Source organism: Sphaeramia orbicularis, chromosome 12 (assembly GCF_902148855.1).
Source record: "Sphaeramia orbicularis chromosome 12, fSphaOr1.1, whole genome shotgun sequence".
Taxonomy (NCBI): Eukaryota; Metazoa; Chordata; class Actinopteri; order Kurtiformes; family Apogonidae; genus Sphaeramia; species Sphaeramia orbicularis.
In genome coordinates this window covers 41,418,999-41,432,526 of record NC_043968.1, presented here as the reverse complement: position 1 = coordinate 41,432,526, position 13,528 = coordinate 41,418,999, and the positions used below count along the sequence as shown (strand labels likewise).

Genomic DNA, 13,528 nt, shown 5'->3' with positions numbered 1-13,528 from the left:
GAACAAAACCTTTAAGATATTATGTTAAACTTTGATAAAAATAAATGTTGGATTAAATATTGAAAAGCCTCTGTTTTATTGACATGAGAATGTGGTAATTCATGGACAGGCTGCAATAGTAACACGTGGGCAACCCTTTACCTTCATACGCGTCACCAAAAATGTTGACTTATTTTTTAAAACAACAAGCACAATATAATCACAATGTTTTATTTAATGTATTTAATACTAACACGTGGACAGGACCTTTTAAGTAACTCACAAATTTTCAAACTCATAAATATCAATAATATTCACAAAATAATGAAAGTCTAAAACTTGAAACTCAGCAGTCATCTATACAATCAACAGATTGAATACATTTTCAAAAATTTTTGCCATAATTTTTAGCGTCAAATTCAAGCTATTTTTTTTTTATGTCTGAGGCATGGCTATTGTGTAAAACGTACAATCAATAAAAATGGTTGTAAGTTTTTTTCTACAAATGGTATTTTAAAAAGGTAGAGATCTTTGGCTAAAAAATGAGCCCACTTGATAAATGATTGTGTGCAAATTTAGTTTTTCATGTTGATGTTCATTGATAAATCATTCCTGTTTCTTAATTTTTTATTATTGCTTAATTTATCCTTACACTATTTATTGCAATACAGCAACCTGTCCCACTTATCTCAATAAGATTCTCCTAATTCAAAAGAAATTTTCAAGAATGATCAGCTTTTGTAGGAGACTCGACTCATCTGCTCTTTTCAAAAAATTCAAACTTCTCTCAGTTTTTGATGTGAATGTTTACCAGACCTGTGTCTACAAATATGTTCACTTTACTCATGTCCTTCCAAAAGTTTTCAAGAACTTTTCTATGTTGTCTTCTGTTATACACAATTATCTTACACAATACTCAAGCAAATTTTATCTTCCATACTGCTGAACTTCTGTCAGTTAGTATTCTCTAAAATATTGTGGACCACATCTTTGGAATGATCTACGACCTGAACTTCAATGAACATCTTTTTTTATCATTATTTAAAAAGCATCTGAAAAGGACTCTAATTTACAAAAAAAAATTTTTAAGGCTTTATATCATTTGATTTGTTTTTCTTTACTTTAGATTATTATTTCAGTTATATCCTATTTTTATTCTTTTTGTGTGTGTGTGTGTATTGTTTATTTATGTTTATGTTTATGTTTATGTATTGGTATTTACATAAGCCTTTTTTTGGCTTCTATCCTCTCCTTCACAATGGTGTTACTTGCATGAAAATTGTTTTAAATTTTTTTTCTTGCTGTTTGTGGTGTGCAAATAAATAAAATAAAATAAATAAAAATAAATCTTCACTTTCAACTGATCGTACCCCTCCATGTATGTGGATGGAAGGTCCATGCCACTAAAAATACCTGCTGCAATAAAATTTACTTTTGACAAAAGTGGTCTTGACTGAACTGAAACAGACGTAACAGTGATAAAAGCCAGTAGGAAGATGTTTGACAGGAGGACACAAGCTGAATAAATGAAATGTCCAAATGTGTACTTTCCAGCTTTCATCAGTTTGTGGCAGTATCACTTTAGGGTCACACAAACACTGCCAGTAAATGACAAACCAACCTTAAAAGAAATAAACACTGGGACAAAAACACACAAACCATATGCACTGAAAGCTATTTATTCTCATTTTCTGTGCTCCTTTTCATACTGAAAATATGGACTTCTGAATTTGTTACATAAAAGAGAAAATCATGCAATATTTTCTCAACATAGTTCATAGGAAAGAAAACAAATCAGAGCATTATTATCTTCAAAAATTAACATAAATTCTAGATTTAAATAATAAAAATTACATTTATCATCTATGATTTTCATCTCCTATACATTATTTTGATGTGTGTCAGAACTGGTCACATTCACATTTCCCTCTTTTCTAATATATGTAGTGAAACATGTAATTCGTCTTTTGGCATTTTCACAAGGAAATCAACAGTTAAGTACAAACAACGAATTTGGAAAACATAGTTGAGAGCCAATGTCTGCCATCTGGTGTAATGGAAAGAATATTGGGCCATGAGGCAGACATTAACACAGTTGGGGAAAAAAGACGCACAATGACTAAGCAACATTATAAAATGTCTGTTTTCCAAGCTCTGCTGTGTGAAAAGTCTGGAAAAGCTTAAGCTGGTTTCACACCAAATCACTGCCAGGAACAGAGGTTAAAAAAAAAAAAACTCTGAAGAAATAAACATTTATGGGCAACTCACTGTCGAAAGGTACAAATGTGAACTGCATTTGGACCGATGTTTGTTATTCAGCATCCTGAGGCTTTATAGATCCTTCGGTCTTGAAATATACAATAACAAACATCAAGTCTCATTTTTGTCCTTAAATTACCCTTAAACGAACTGAAATAAATGAAGTGCAGAGGGAATACGATATGGTATTACTCCCATGTGTTCAGAAATATTTGAAGGCACCATGTCTCATAGTGAGAACACATCTTTTTTCAGTTGTTGATCTGGTGCTAACAGGACCACAGTGAAGGGGATTTAGGCCATGTCTAAAACTTGGGGAAAAGAGAATAGGGAGTTTATGAGTATCCTGTTGTACGTTCCTACATGGCTCCAGGTGGGTGTCATTATGTCTTATTAAAGCCTGTTAAACTCAAAGGTTACTTCCTCAGCAAACTTTTTTTTTTTCCAACTATATTTATTGAACATTTTCAATGAACACGACAGACATATCAATTCGTAACAGTCAATGCACAATCAAGAATGACATATCTGACTGTCAACACCCCATCCCTTCCCACCCACCCAACCCACAGGCCAAAAAAAAAAAAAAAAATCCATCAATAAATAAGAAATAAGGAAAAACATAAAAGAAAATGAAAAATGGAAACCATAAATAATGATAAAGGAACTCAAATCATAAAAGTAAAAAGTTAGTATAGTACACAGAAATAAGAGAAGAAAGGAAAAGACTACACATAATTTCTCATTCCCTCTTTTCCTCTCCTTTCCCCTCTTTCTCAATGATGTTTAATCATCTATATTCTGAGGAAAATTTAAAGAACTGAAATACTGTAAAAATGGATCCCAAGTGGTATGAAATAATTTAATTGAGCCTCTAAGAGAAAATCTCAACTTTTCTCCTCAGCAAACTTTTTCACCTGAATATGACAGTCTGTACTGTTGGTGCAGTACAGACTTTTACAGAGTATTGGTGCCACATAGGATGGTAGAAAAAACCCACAAGAACGAAACATTGCCATCACTGATACATACAGTCTGTGTCCAAAATGTCACACTAACATGTTGATTAGTAGCTTAAAACAGTATGCAGGAAACCAATAGTACGTGAGTTGCATGCTATTTTTGAGTAAATATTACAGTATGCAATTCATTAGCATAAATATCCCATAATGCAATGCAGTTACAGTAGACTGTAGTCTGTCATGATACACAAATATGGACAGTCCATTGTGTTACGCACATGCAGTACAGGTCATTGTCTTATATACATGGGTAAACCATATTGTTACACACATACGGATAGATGTGAAATCAGCCCCATTTGGTACAGAAGGAAGTAACATGTACTCACACCTGAGCAGCGCATCTAAAACTAGAAGCACTCGGAGAGCGCAGACCTCCGCCAAGGCTGATCAGTGGCCCCCCCCGTGGGCCCCCCCACCCCCGATCACCACCAAAATTTAATCATTTCTTCCTTATCCCATTTCCAACAAGCCCTGAAAATTTCATTCAAATCTGTCCATAACTTTTTGAGTTATGTTGCACACTAACGGACAGACAAACAAACAAACAAACAAACAAACAAACCCTGGCAAAAACATAACCTCCTTGGCGGAGGTAATAATACATTCAGCAGGTTATTTAGACAAAGGTATGCTAACAGAGTACAAAATATGGGATTTTGAACAGACCCATAATATCAACCTAATCTGTTATTAAGTGCATTTCCATAAATATATCTAATTTATATATTGAATTTTTGCATGGAAAATACTTAAGGTAACACACAGCTAAAAAAAAAAAAAAAATCTTGAATTTCACTAAAATATTTTGTTTCCTTGAGGTAATTTTTGCCTTTTATCACAAAAAATTTAATGCGGATAGAAATGGAAACACCTTTGTCAAATCAGTTTCACTTATTTCACTTGATAGATCAGCTGACTGATCAGTTATTTGGTGCAACTTAGAAGATATTACCAATGAAGTTTGGAAAACTTGTATGGCTGTACAACAGGTAATATCCTCTGTCCCATCTATGACAATAATATTACAGGCATTTTTCATGAAAAACCATGTCAGAATTGGTCTACTCTACTTCTTCTCTTTTGTTTATTAGACCTACGTGTAATACACTCCACAGCGCCACCTGTTGAAGCCACAACTCAGCCTAGATTGTGAGGTCAAGATTTTTTTGAAAACGTACATAATTCAAATCTTCATTTGTGCGACTTTTTTCTTCAAATTTGTTTGACATTTCATGGAGACACAGCTACAGAGCGGTCCTTCGACTTAATCTTAATAAATGCAGGTTCAGGTTGATTACAGCTCTCAGCCACTAGAGACTCAAATTGCATCACAGCTCCAACAAGTTTTCAAGTTTAGGTAATAAAAGTGCTTTGATTATTTATAGGAAACATTGTATTGTTTTTGTTTCTGTTTTTTTAAAGTACATCTTGACTAATTTTTTTAATCATATCTTTATTAACTTTTTTTCTGTATTAAAATAAGCATTAAACCAAATCATAAAAAATGTAAAATGATTGATATTTGATTTTAAAGAAAGCTCTGAAACTTATGAGCATTTTTAAACATTACTACTATTTGAATAGATTCCATAATTATCATTGTTAAACTATAACAGTTAGATTTATTATTTCATACAATAACTCCTACCTGAGCTGTTGATTTTGGAGCTCATAGATGTAAGAGGTCACATAAACCTCACAGACCCTCAAACTGTATTGGACTGGATCATACACAGTGGAATTTCATTGCTTTTTCCATCTAATACAGCATTTATATTAATATTCTTAATTCATTCTCTTGTATTACACTGTGGTTTCCATGTATGTCCACATATGCAGTTATACATAATTTCGTGTTAAATCCATTGTACTTACTTGGATCCATCTATCTAATGTTTTCACCTTTCTCAAGCATAAGAACTTTTATTTATTTATTTATTTATTTATTTATTTATATTTGAGCTTTCAGCATTTCTGCTCCTGTTTTTTGATGAGATAAATTCTTGCATCAAATGAATTATATGTCATATAATCTAAAATATGCTATCACACAATGCTTATACAGAGCATTTAAGCTGAAATAAGACGACAGCATAAACTAATCAAACTCAACAAGTAAAAATGCTGTGTTTCTTTGCCTTTGTGTTTACAGTGTTTTCAACAGTCTTCATGGGTGACTCACTAGCCCTCAGCTGTGAGGAACAAATGAGTGATGAAAAAGGAGGGGCTTATCATCAAAGTTTGCACGAAAGAGAAATGATTCAGAAGCAGAGACAAAAAAAAAATGAAGGAAAACAATATATGGTACAACTGGAAGAGTTAAAACTACTGAAATGTATAAAAACAGAGATGAGTCAAACAGATGCATCTAATCTTCTCTGCTGGACTTTTACCTCCTGCCTTCTCATTATGACAGATTTGAAGGTCAAACTGTTTGTTTTAGTCATCCCGCTGTTTAGAACTACTTTCCCCTTGTTTAACAGAACAGTGGTCTGCATGATGGGACATTCCAGAGATCTGTCAACCCAGATCTTATTTCTTTGTGAAAGGAGGAGACACACACTTGGATGCAAACCCAGAACTTTTTCCATCAATGTGAAATCAGACACAATATTGTTGATATTACATTGTACTTTATTGTTTTACGCAGCATTTATTTAGCTATAAAGGTCCCAGGAGGAAGTTAAAAATGTGAGAAATACAATATAAGCCATAGAGACACTTGTAACTACGACAAAAATGAACCCACCCTGTCTTCTGTCAGTGTTTACCGTTTGACTATTTACATGTAAGACTGAGATGAAATGAAAGGAGACAGCTTTGTGTTTTTGCAATAACTTATGTAAAAGTATTGCACTGAAAGACAGAAGAAAAATTTTTCACTGTTATGTAATTATTGAATAAGAGTCTGCTGAGGCAAGCATGACCAAAACTGCAAAGGCAGAGACATTAGCTCAGTTTTGTTTTTACATATTTGTGGAAATTAAACATTACAAAAGGTAAGCAATTGAAGATTATTTTCACATTTATGAAATTCATGATCCAGTATGGTCTCTAAAAATGGTATGTGAGTAGGGTTACAGACTGTACCGTGACCAATTAAATCCAGGTGTCAGTTCCCAGCATGCTCTGACGGTGTGATAGATGGCTGTCTACCAACAAATGGGAGAAACATTTGGCAATTTTCTCCCCCACCCCCTCTTCCACTACATCTTTAAGATGTGTAAAACACCACCCTTTTCCATTTTGCTCATTGTCTCACTATTTGTGTAAAGAGGTATAATTTAAAAATGATTGCAGGTTTTTTAAGGTGTGTGATGAAGAAAAATGTCAGAGTGCAAGAATGAAAGAACAAAATAATTTATAGCAGAGACATGTGGGATCAATTGGATGTTCTTTAGTTTACCTTTCTTCCCTTACAATGCCATACATTTCAGAGGCAGAAAAGGAGAAGAAATACTTGTGTCATGTGTTACGCAAGTGTTTTCTGGCCGCCTCATAACCCTTTTGTCAGATTTTCCAAAGTCTTATTCACAACCTAAGAGGTACAGCTGAATTTATTCTTCTTCATTACCGGCGTCTGGGTTAAGAGGCAGCCAGAGATTGTTTTCACATTTTTCCACATGTAGCTTCTCTGACTCTTTGTATTTTTCCATGCAGAGGTTACCAAATTAAACTGGAGTCTGTGCATGGCAACACTTAGGGATATAATTACTGAAATTAGGAGGACATTTTTTATCAATGACGTGCATGAAACTACTGATTATTAATGATAAAAAAAAAAAGTTGTGAGCCTTTATCCCGTTATATATTTCTTCACCTTATTTGTGCAACATGCATGTGCCCTGTTTCCTTGTTGCACCTGTTCATGGTTAGTTCGCAGTAGTTTTTAGATGGTGCTCCACAGACATGATGACATCTTCAATTTATATGACGACCTGACTGCAGTCTGCAGACGAAGCCTCCCATCCACCCCCCTCTTCCTCCTCCTCCTTTTTTCCTTCTCTGTCTCTCCATCTACCCCTCTCTCTCTCCTCCCCCTCTCTCCTTTCCCTCTGTGTTTTTCTCCAGAGACTTCCAGTTTTTGAACACCAGTGTTCTTACCTACTGGCCTTCAACCCCACGCACACGAAGAGACAAGCACAGGTAAGCCTGCATATGGAGGAATGGATTTGTCATTTCCTGTTTGACTGTTGTCGTTTATTTGTGTTTTCTGAATGGGATTGTCAGCTGTCACTGGTAACCTTTTGGGCAGTGGCTAGTGCTGCAGCACAGATACCAAGAACAATAGTGTGTGGACAAAATAGGGTGCTTACAGTTTGATGAATTGTATCAGTATGACCAACAAAGCTTATTAAACTATATATTACATAAATATAAGGCTTTTTGGGGGATGTTCTGTTCCTGCTTCATAGATTTCAGACGCTGGAAAAATCTGTTGCACTTGGATCTTGTGTCTGTCTGCATATTTCATATGCGGTTTTGCCTGTTGTGCAGGGTTGATTTTGTCCTGCACTGATCTTAAAGTACAATAGCATCTGTTTCTTTTAGCACACCATTTTGTGTTTGCTTCATTCCTGTAACAAATGATAATAACCACCTTCTTAACATGCAATGCATTTGGTACATAGCTTTATGTTTAGATGTATTCATATTACATCTGCATTGCATTTTTGCTCTTATTTTTAGAAAGCTATGAAGATGAGGATGATTGATGAGGTAGTGTTGAAAGTACAAGTTGCAGCTGTAAAGATGTGGTTGGACACAGATAATTGAATGTGGGATTCACCCGTCTCCAGTTGATTGACAAGTTGGTTAAATGAACTCTTGACCGATTACATAATGCTCCTGGGAGTAGGTGTGGTGAGTGGGGTGTGTGAGGAGGCAGGACAAACATCTATTTAGCATCACAGTTTCAAAGTTTCTTGTTAATATTTCAATTATTTTACATTATTTTCAAATGCGATTAATTTACTCTGCCTTCTGTTTAAACTTATCAGTTCACAATTGGTTGTTTTTGCTCACTCTAAAATTTCTCTCTAACCCCTCCCTCCCCTTTCCTTCTCTCTGTTGTATCTCCAGAAGCCATGTTTCCTCTCCGTGCGCCCTTATTGGCCGTATTGGTCAGTGTTGCCCTATGCCAATATTATGACTATGACTACCAGCCTGTTTCCATGCTCGGGCCCTCTTCAGCCAACTGTCATCCAGAATGCAATTGTCCGATTACTTTCAAAAGTGCCATGTACTGTGACAACCGTAAGCTCAAATCCATTCCTGCAGTTCCACCGCAAATCGAGTACCTGTACCTACAGAACAACCAGATTGAAGAGATCAAGTCTGGAGTGTTTGATAATGTCACTGCAACACTTCGCTGGCTGGTACTGGACAACAACAAGATCACCAACGCCAAAATAGAAAAGGGTACAATTGACAAACTTACAGTCCTGGAGAAACTGTTCTTCAGCTACAATGAAATCACAGAGCCGGTCATCCCCCCCTCAAAGTCCCTCGATGAGCTGAAGATGATGCACAACAAGTTAAACAAGTTCCCATCTGGACTCTTGACTGATAAGGAGAATTTAACTTCCATCAACATTCAGCACAACGAACTGACTTCCGAAAGCATTGCAGGGGCTTTCAAAGGGCCAAAGAAGCTGTTGTCCCTGGATGTGAGCCACAACAAATTAAAGAAGCTTCCAGCCGGGGTCCCTAGTTCACTGGAAATCCTCTATGCTGATTACAACGACATTGACAGCATAGGGGCGGGATACCTCAACAAGCTGCCATCCCTGCAGTACCTCAGGATCTCCCACAACAAGCTTGTGGACTCTGGAATCCCTGCTGGGGTGTTCAATGTGTCATCACTGGTGGAGCTGGACCTGTCTTTCAACAAACTGGAGTCCATCCCTGAGATCAGTGAACTGCTGGAGCAGCTGTACCTCCAAGCCAATGAGATCAACAGTGAGTGGCAAATGATTATCTTTTCTTTTTTTTTTTATGATACTCTGGGCCTTAGAGTCTTGTAGTTTCAGTTTTCTGTATCTGATGCACATATGGCAAAAACTGGCAATAAAGCTGACTTTGACTTTTGAACCAGATGTTTATTATAAGCATGAAATAAGTAAGTTTGGGTTGGGGTTTTTTTTCAGTGCTTGAAGTGTTGAGTAAAAGTTCATCTAACTAGAATGACATCCATAAAGTACTAATGAGTGCCTTCACAAATTTGTTGAGAGATTTTCAGTTTGTTTTTATCATCTTCAACGGCTTTCTCTCTTTTTTTCATCTGCTGCAGAGTTTGAGCTGTCCAGTTTCTGCAAGGTCATTGCACCTGACAGGTATTCCCGTCTGAAGCATCTGCGTCTGGACGCCAACTACGTCACGCACAGCAGCATGCCCAGTGAATACGTCAACTGTCTGCGCCAAGCCTCAGATATCATGTTTGAATAAGGATGTCCCTTTAATCTGTAAACCCCAACATGTCCCCCACAGCTCAGCCTAAAGCCTTATGGATTCACACGTCAGAATATCCCTGCATTGTGGTACTCACATGTCTACTACTGACGTATTCAGTATACAAATCTGGGCTATTTTAATGGCATCTTTATCAGTTAATTTTTGTCTTTAATAAATAATGAACTGAGCAAATTTGAGGTGAAAAAGATTGCATGAAAGCAATCACCAAAGCAATTTTCCTCATTTTTAATGTCTTTGAAACATCCAGTGAGGTAATATTAAATCAGTCAAAAATATTTGACTCATTATATTTGTAGCTATTGTATTAATGATATTTGTCATTTATGGATTAACATAAAGATTTAAAAAAACATAAAAATTTAATGAAATCTAAAAATTTTCTTTAAACAAAGATAAATGACTGATCATAGAACACACACTTTAAACATTCCAACTTGACATTAGACACAGCGCAGTAAACAGTAACTTTTGTTTGTATCTGTAGTGTCTCAATCGTAGTGTCATTTTGTTTTTGTTTTTTTTGTTGTTTTTTTTTTGTCCTGTATGTTCCAGTGTTTAGCATGTATAATAAAATGAGAATACATTAATTAATCCATTGCTGTGCAAAGGACCAGCAAATAAGGACTGCATATCCATTTTTCAGTATATAATGTGAGAAATGATGAACAAATTGTAAAATAGCAATTGTGTTGTTAATGTCTTAAATGAATTGAAATGTTTTTAAAGTCAGTACCAGTGTTATTTACTCTTGTCTGTCCTAATTGGCCTTCAGACTTCAAACTGGCATAAATGGTGCCTTGAAGTAAATATGATGTTCCATTGATTGTTTTTTGTTAATATAGTCAATGTAGCAACATACCTTTATCCAAGCTAGCAATTAATCCAAGCATCAAATACTAATAAAGTCCTTGATGTTAGAAAATAGAGGGTAAAAAAAAGATACAAGTAAAAGTACATTGCCATCATGAATCAAATTGTGTCTATATGTTACCTGATTTCTAGCTGTCATGCGCATTGCTGATTTGTATCCAACACTTGCATTACTTGCATGCATCTAATGGTACCATTCATTGATAATAAACTACAGCTTTTGCAGTTAAGGTGCTCTCATTGTTACCATTGTTTACCATGACTGATAAATGCTTCATACAATATAAAGTCAACTTAGCAGCATTTCATGACTGAATGGTGTAGCTATGTTATTAGAAAATCCATTATGTTTGGGATAATTTTTCATTTTATGATGATTTATTTTGTGGCCATTGACTCAGTAACTGCTCATACTGTGAGGAAAGCAAACACAGTTGAATAAACTATGTTTCCAAAATATTTGTATGATATCGCTTTTTAACACTATACCTAATTTACTCTTGAGATTGCATTGAAACAAAATGAAAGGCATTTCTTGAGTTAGAGCAGAAATAACTGTAGTATTAAAATATCTTCAGTTTGGGTTTGCAGCTACAGACAGTTGACTGAATTCAGTACCACTTTCATCCTTTACAAAGGGTTTATAAAGTACCAATTAATGAAGTCTTAATGGAGTGATATTTTGCTTTTTTTAAATGGAATTATGCATTTTAAAACATTTCCCTGTGGTCTACATAAACTGTAAATGCTGTGGGTCTGATTTTTTTTATTAATTAAACTCCACAGGTCCATCTTCAACCCTATTTCTGAGTAATGACACCAGAAAGGTCGTTTTGAGTGCTGGCCCTTTAAATGCACATGAGCCACTTCATGACCCCCCCACCCCAGGTTGTTTACTGTGCTTTCTATCCTATTCAGCCACTTGTGTTCATTAATACAACCAACGACTGAACATTTTAGGTAATCGGCTTAAAGTTTGGACATATTTTCAGTATGGACAACAACCGCTGCTGCTGACAAACAATTATGTCGTACTCAGAGAAATGTTTGTCAGAAGTCTTGACCTTATATGTGCAAATGTCATGACGTAACTAGTTATAGACGCAAAAAATTAAGTAGGAATTAAAACAGGTTGTTTAAATCCACTCGATTTTTGCCAAAATGAATATAAAGATAGTTTTGCAGCACCTGGAGGGTTCAAATTCAAACTTTTTGAACTATTAGGGTACAAATACACAAATAAATGTACCAAAGACTAATAAAAGTGGGTTTAGCAAAATATGACCTCTTTGAATAAGGCCTCAATTAATGAAGAATTAATGTACAACAACTCTTGGATTGTGTTTAAGAACATTTCTTTTTGCTAGTGTGATAAAGACATGAATTCCAAATGATACACTATGAGTAAATCAGATGTAATGCATTAAGATACTGTAAATAAGCTGACCAATAGTACACAGATATCTGTAACTGGTCAGTGTACCTGCTAAACAGACCTTGCTCTATAATGGTACAAAACACTTGGCGTACATTTCTGTATGTATTTATGGGCTGCATACACGTAACACCTCTGGGACATGAGCCACTTTCCATACAGTTTATAGTCTTGTTTGCAGAAATGATGCGTCATTCTTCTGTTTAGATGTGTTGTGTCAAACATCCTCTAAACATTGCAGCAGGATGTAATTAGTGGCAGTGTGTGGAGTGTGCAGGCTTTTTGACACAGTTTGAACTACATCCATGCTGGTTCCACCTCCATTTCTAACATGAATTTTTAGATAAAATAATTTAATTAGCAACAAGTAAATGAAAGAGGTTCAGGAAAGAGGTGATCATCATTGAATCTGAGACATGCACGATTAACATTGATTGTTTGCAAAAAGCTCTGTTATGCAGTCCTCTTTCCCAGTTTTGACCTACTTGAGTCATCATTTAAAGCAGATACAGGGACAAATCATCTTTGCTTTGTCTGACATTTCCATTTAGCAGTGGAGTCAAACAAAAACTCTCGGTCCTCAAGGGATGCAGGGGTTTCTGGGTTTAGCTTCATGCTTCAGCATTAAAATATTTTCAGTTTCTTCAAGAGAAGAATGTTCAACTGTTCTTTTTCCAATAAGACATATGTTTGTCTGCATATTTACCTCCTCGGGACATCATCTGTGTCATCACTCCCATCACTTGTGAACAAGAGTGATGAATATTATCACTCATCAACCTTGTTTTATGGAAGTCCATACAAACTTACTAAAGGGAATTTATTTTGGTGAAGTTCTTATCCTCTCATGGGGAAAGAAATCTGAAAAATGTGTTTTCCAAAGGACACTAAACGGAAAGCAAACAATAAAACCAGCAGATTCTTTTTAGTTTCTGCAGATCTGTCAAAAAGATTGAATTTAACTGTCAGAATATTAAACAGTTTTTACAGAAATTGTGCATGTTGAGGAGAGTATATTCTGCCCTTAATACTTTCACACGTTACAGTAAAATGTGTGTTTGCAAATACAAATAAACACTTTAACTTATATTCGGTACAGCTGTTTCGACAAGATTGGAAATGCTTTCCATTTGTTTTTCTTTCTTTGAGCTTTAACTGTAATGCAATCTGTAGAGCATGTGGTGTGTATCACTTAATCATAATGGCCACCAGACTGGAACAAAGTATGTCTACATCATCAGAAAAAGGCTACTGTTAGAGTATTAAAAGTCTGCTATTTATCACCACCTAACTTGTTCCAAAAAGTTTATGATGGCAATAGAAGACACCAGACATAATACACAAGACACTGTACTGAGAAAAAGTAACTACATTTACATTCAAGCACAAATAAATGTTTGTATAAAAGATGAGAATATGCTTTATATTAGTTTATTGATAATATTTTTGAAGGATGTTAAAAGATTTGAGCTCTTTTGTTGTCATT

At 35.3% G+C, this 13,528-nt stretch overlaps 1 protein-coding gene across 1 annotated transcript; it reads left to right on the top strand.

Annotated features, from left to right (window-relative positions):
• The first annotated feature begins 7,255 nt into the window (after positions 1 to 7,255).
• On the top strand, positions 7,256 to 11,066 carry lum (lumican). Its single transcript, XM_030150600.1, has 3 exons — positions 7,256 to 7,409; positions 8,346 to 9,224; positions 9,556 to 11,066. Exons 2-3 carry the CDS (start codon positions 8,351 to 8,353, stop codon positions 9,708 to 9,710), a joined length of 1,029 nt encoding a protein of 342 aa, XP_030006460.1. The 5' UTR covers positions 7,256 to 7,409; positions 8,346 to 8,350; the 3' UTR covers positions 9,711 to 11,066.
• The last annotated feature ends 2,462 nt before the right edge of the window (positions 11,067 to 13,528 follow it).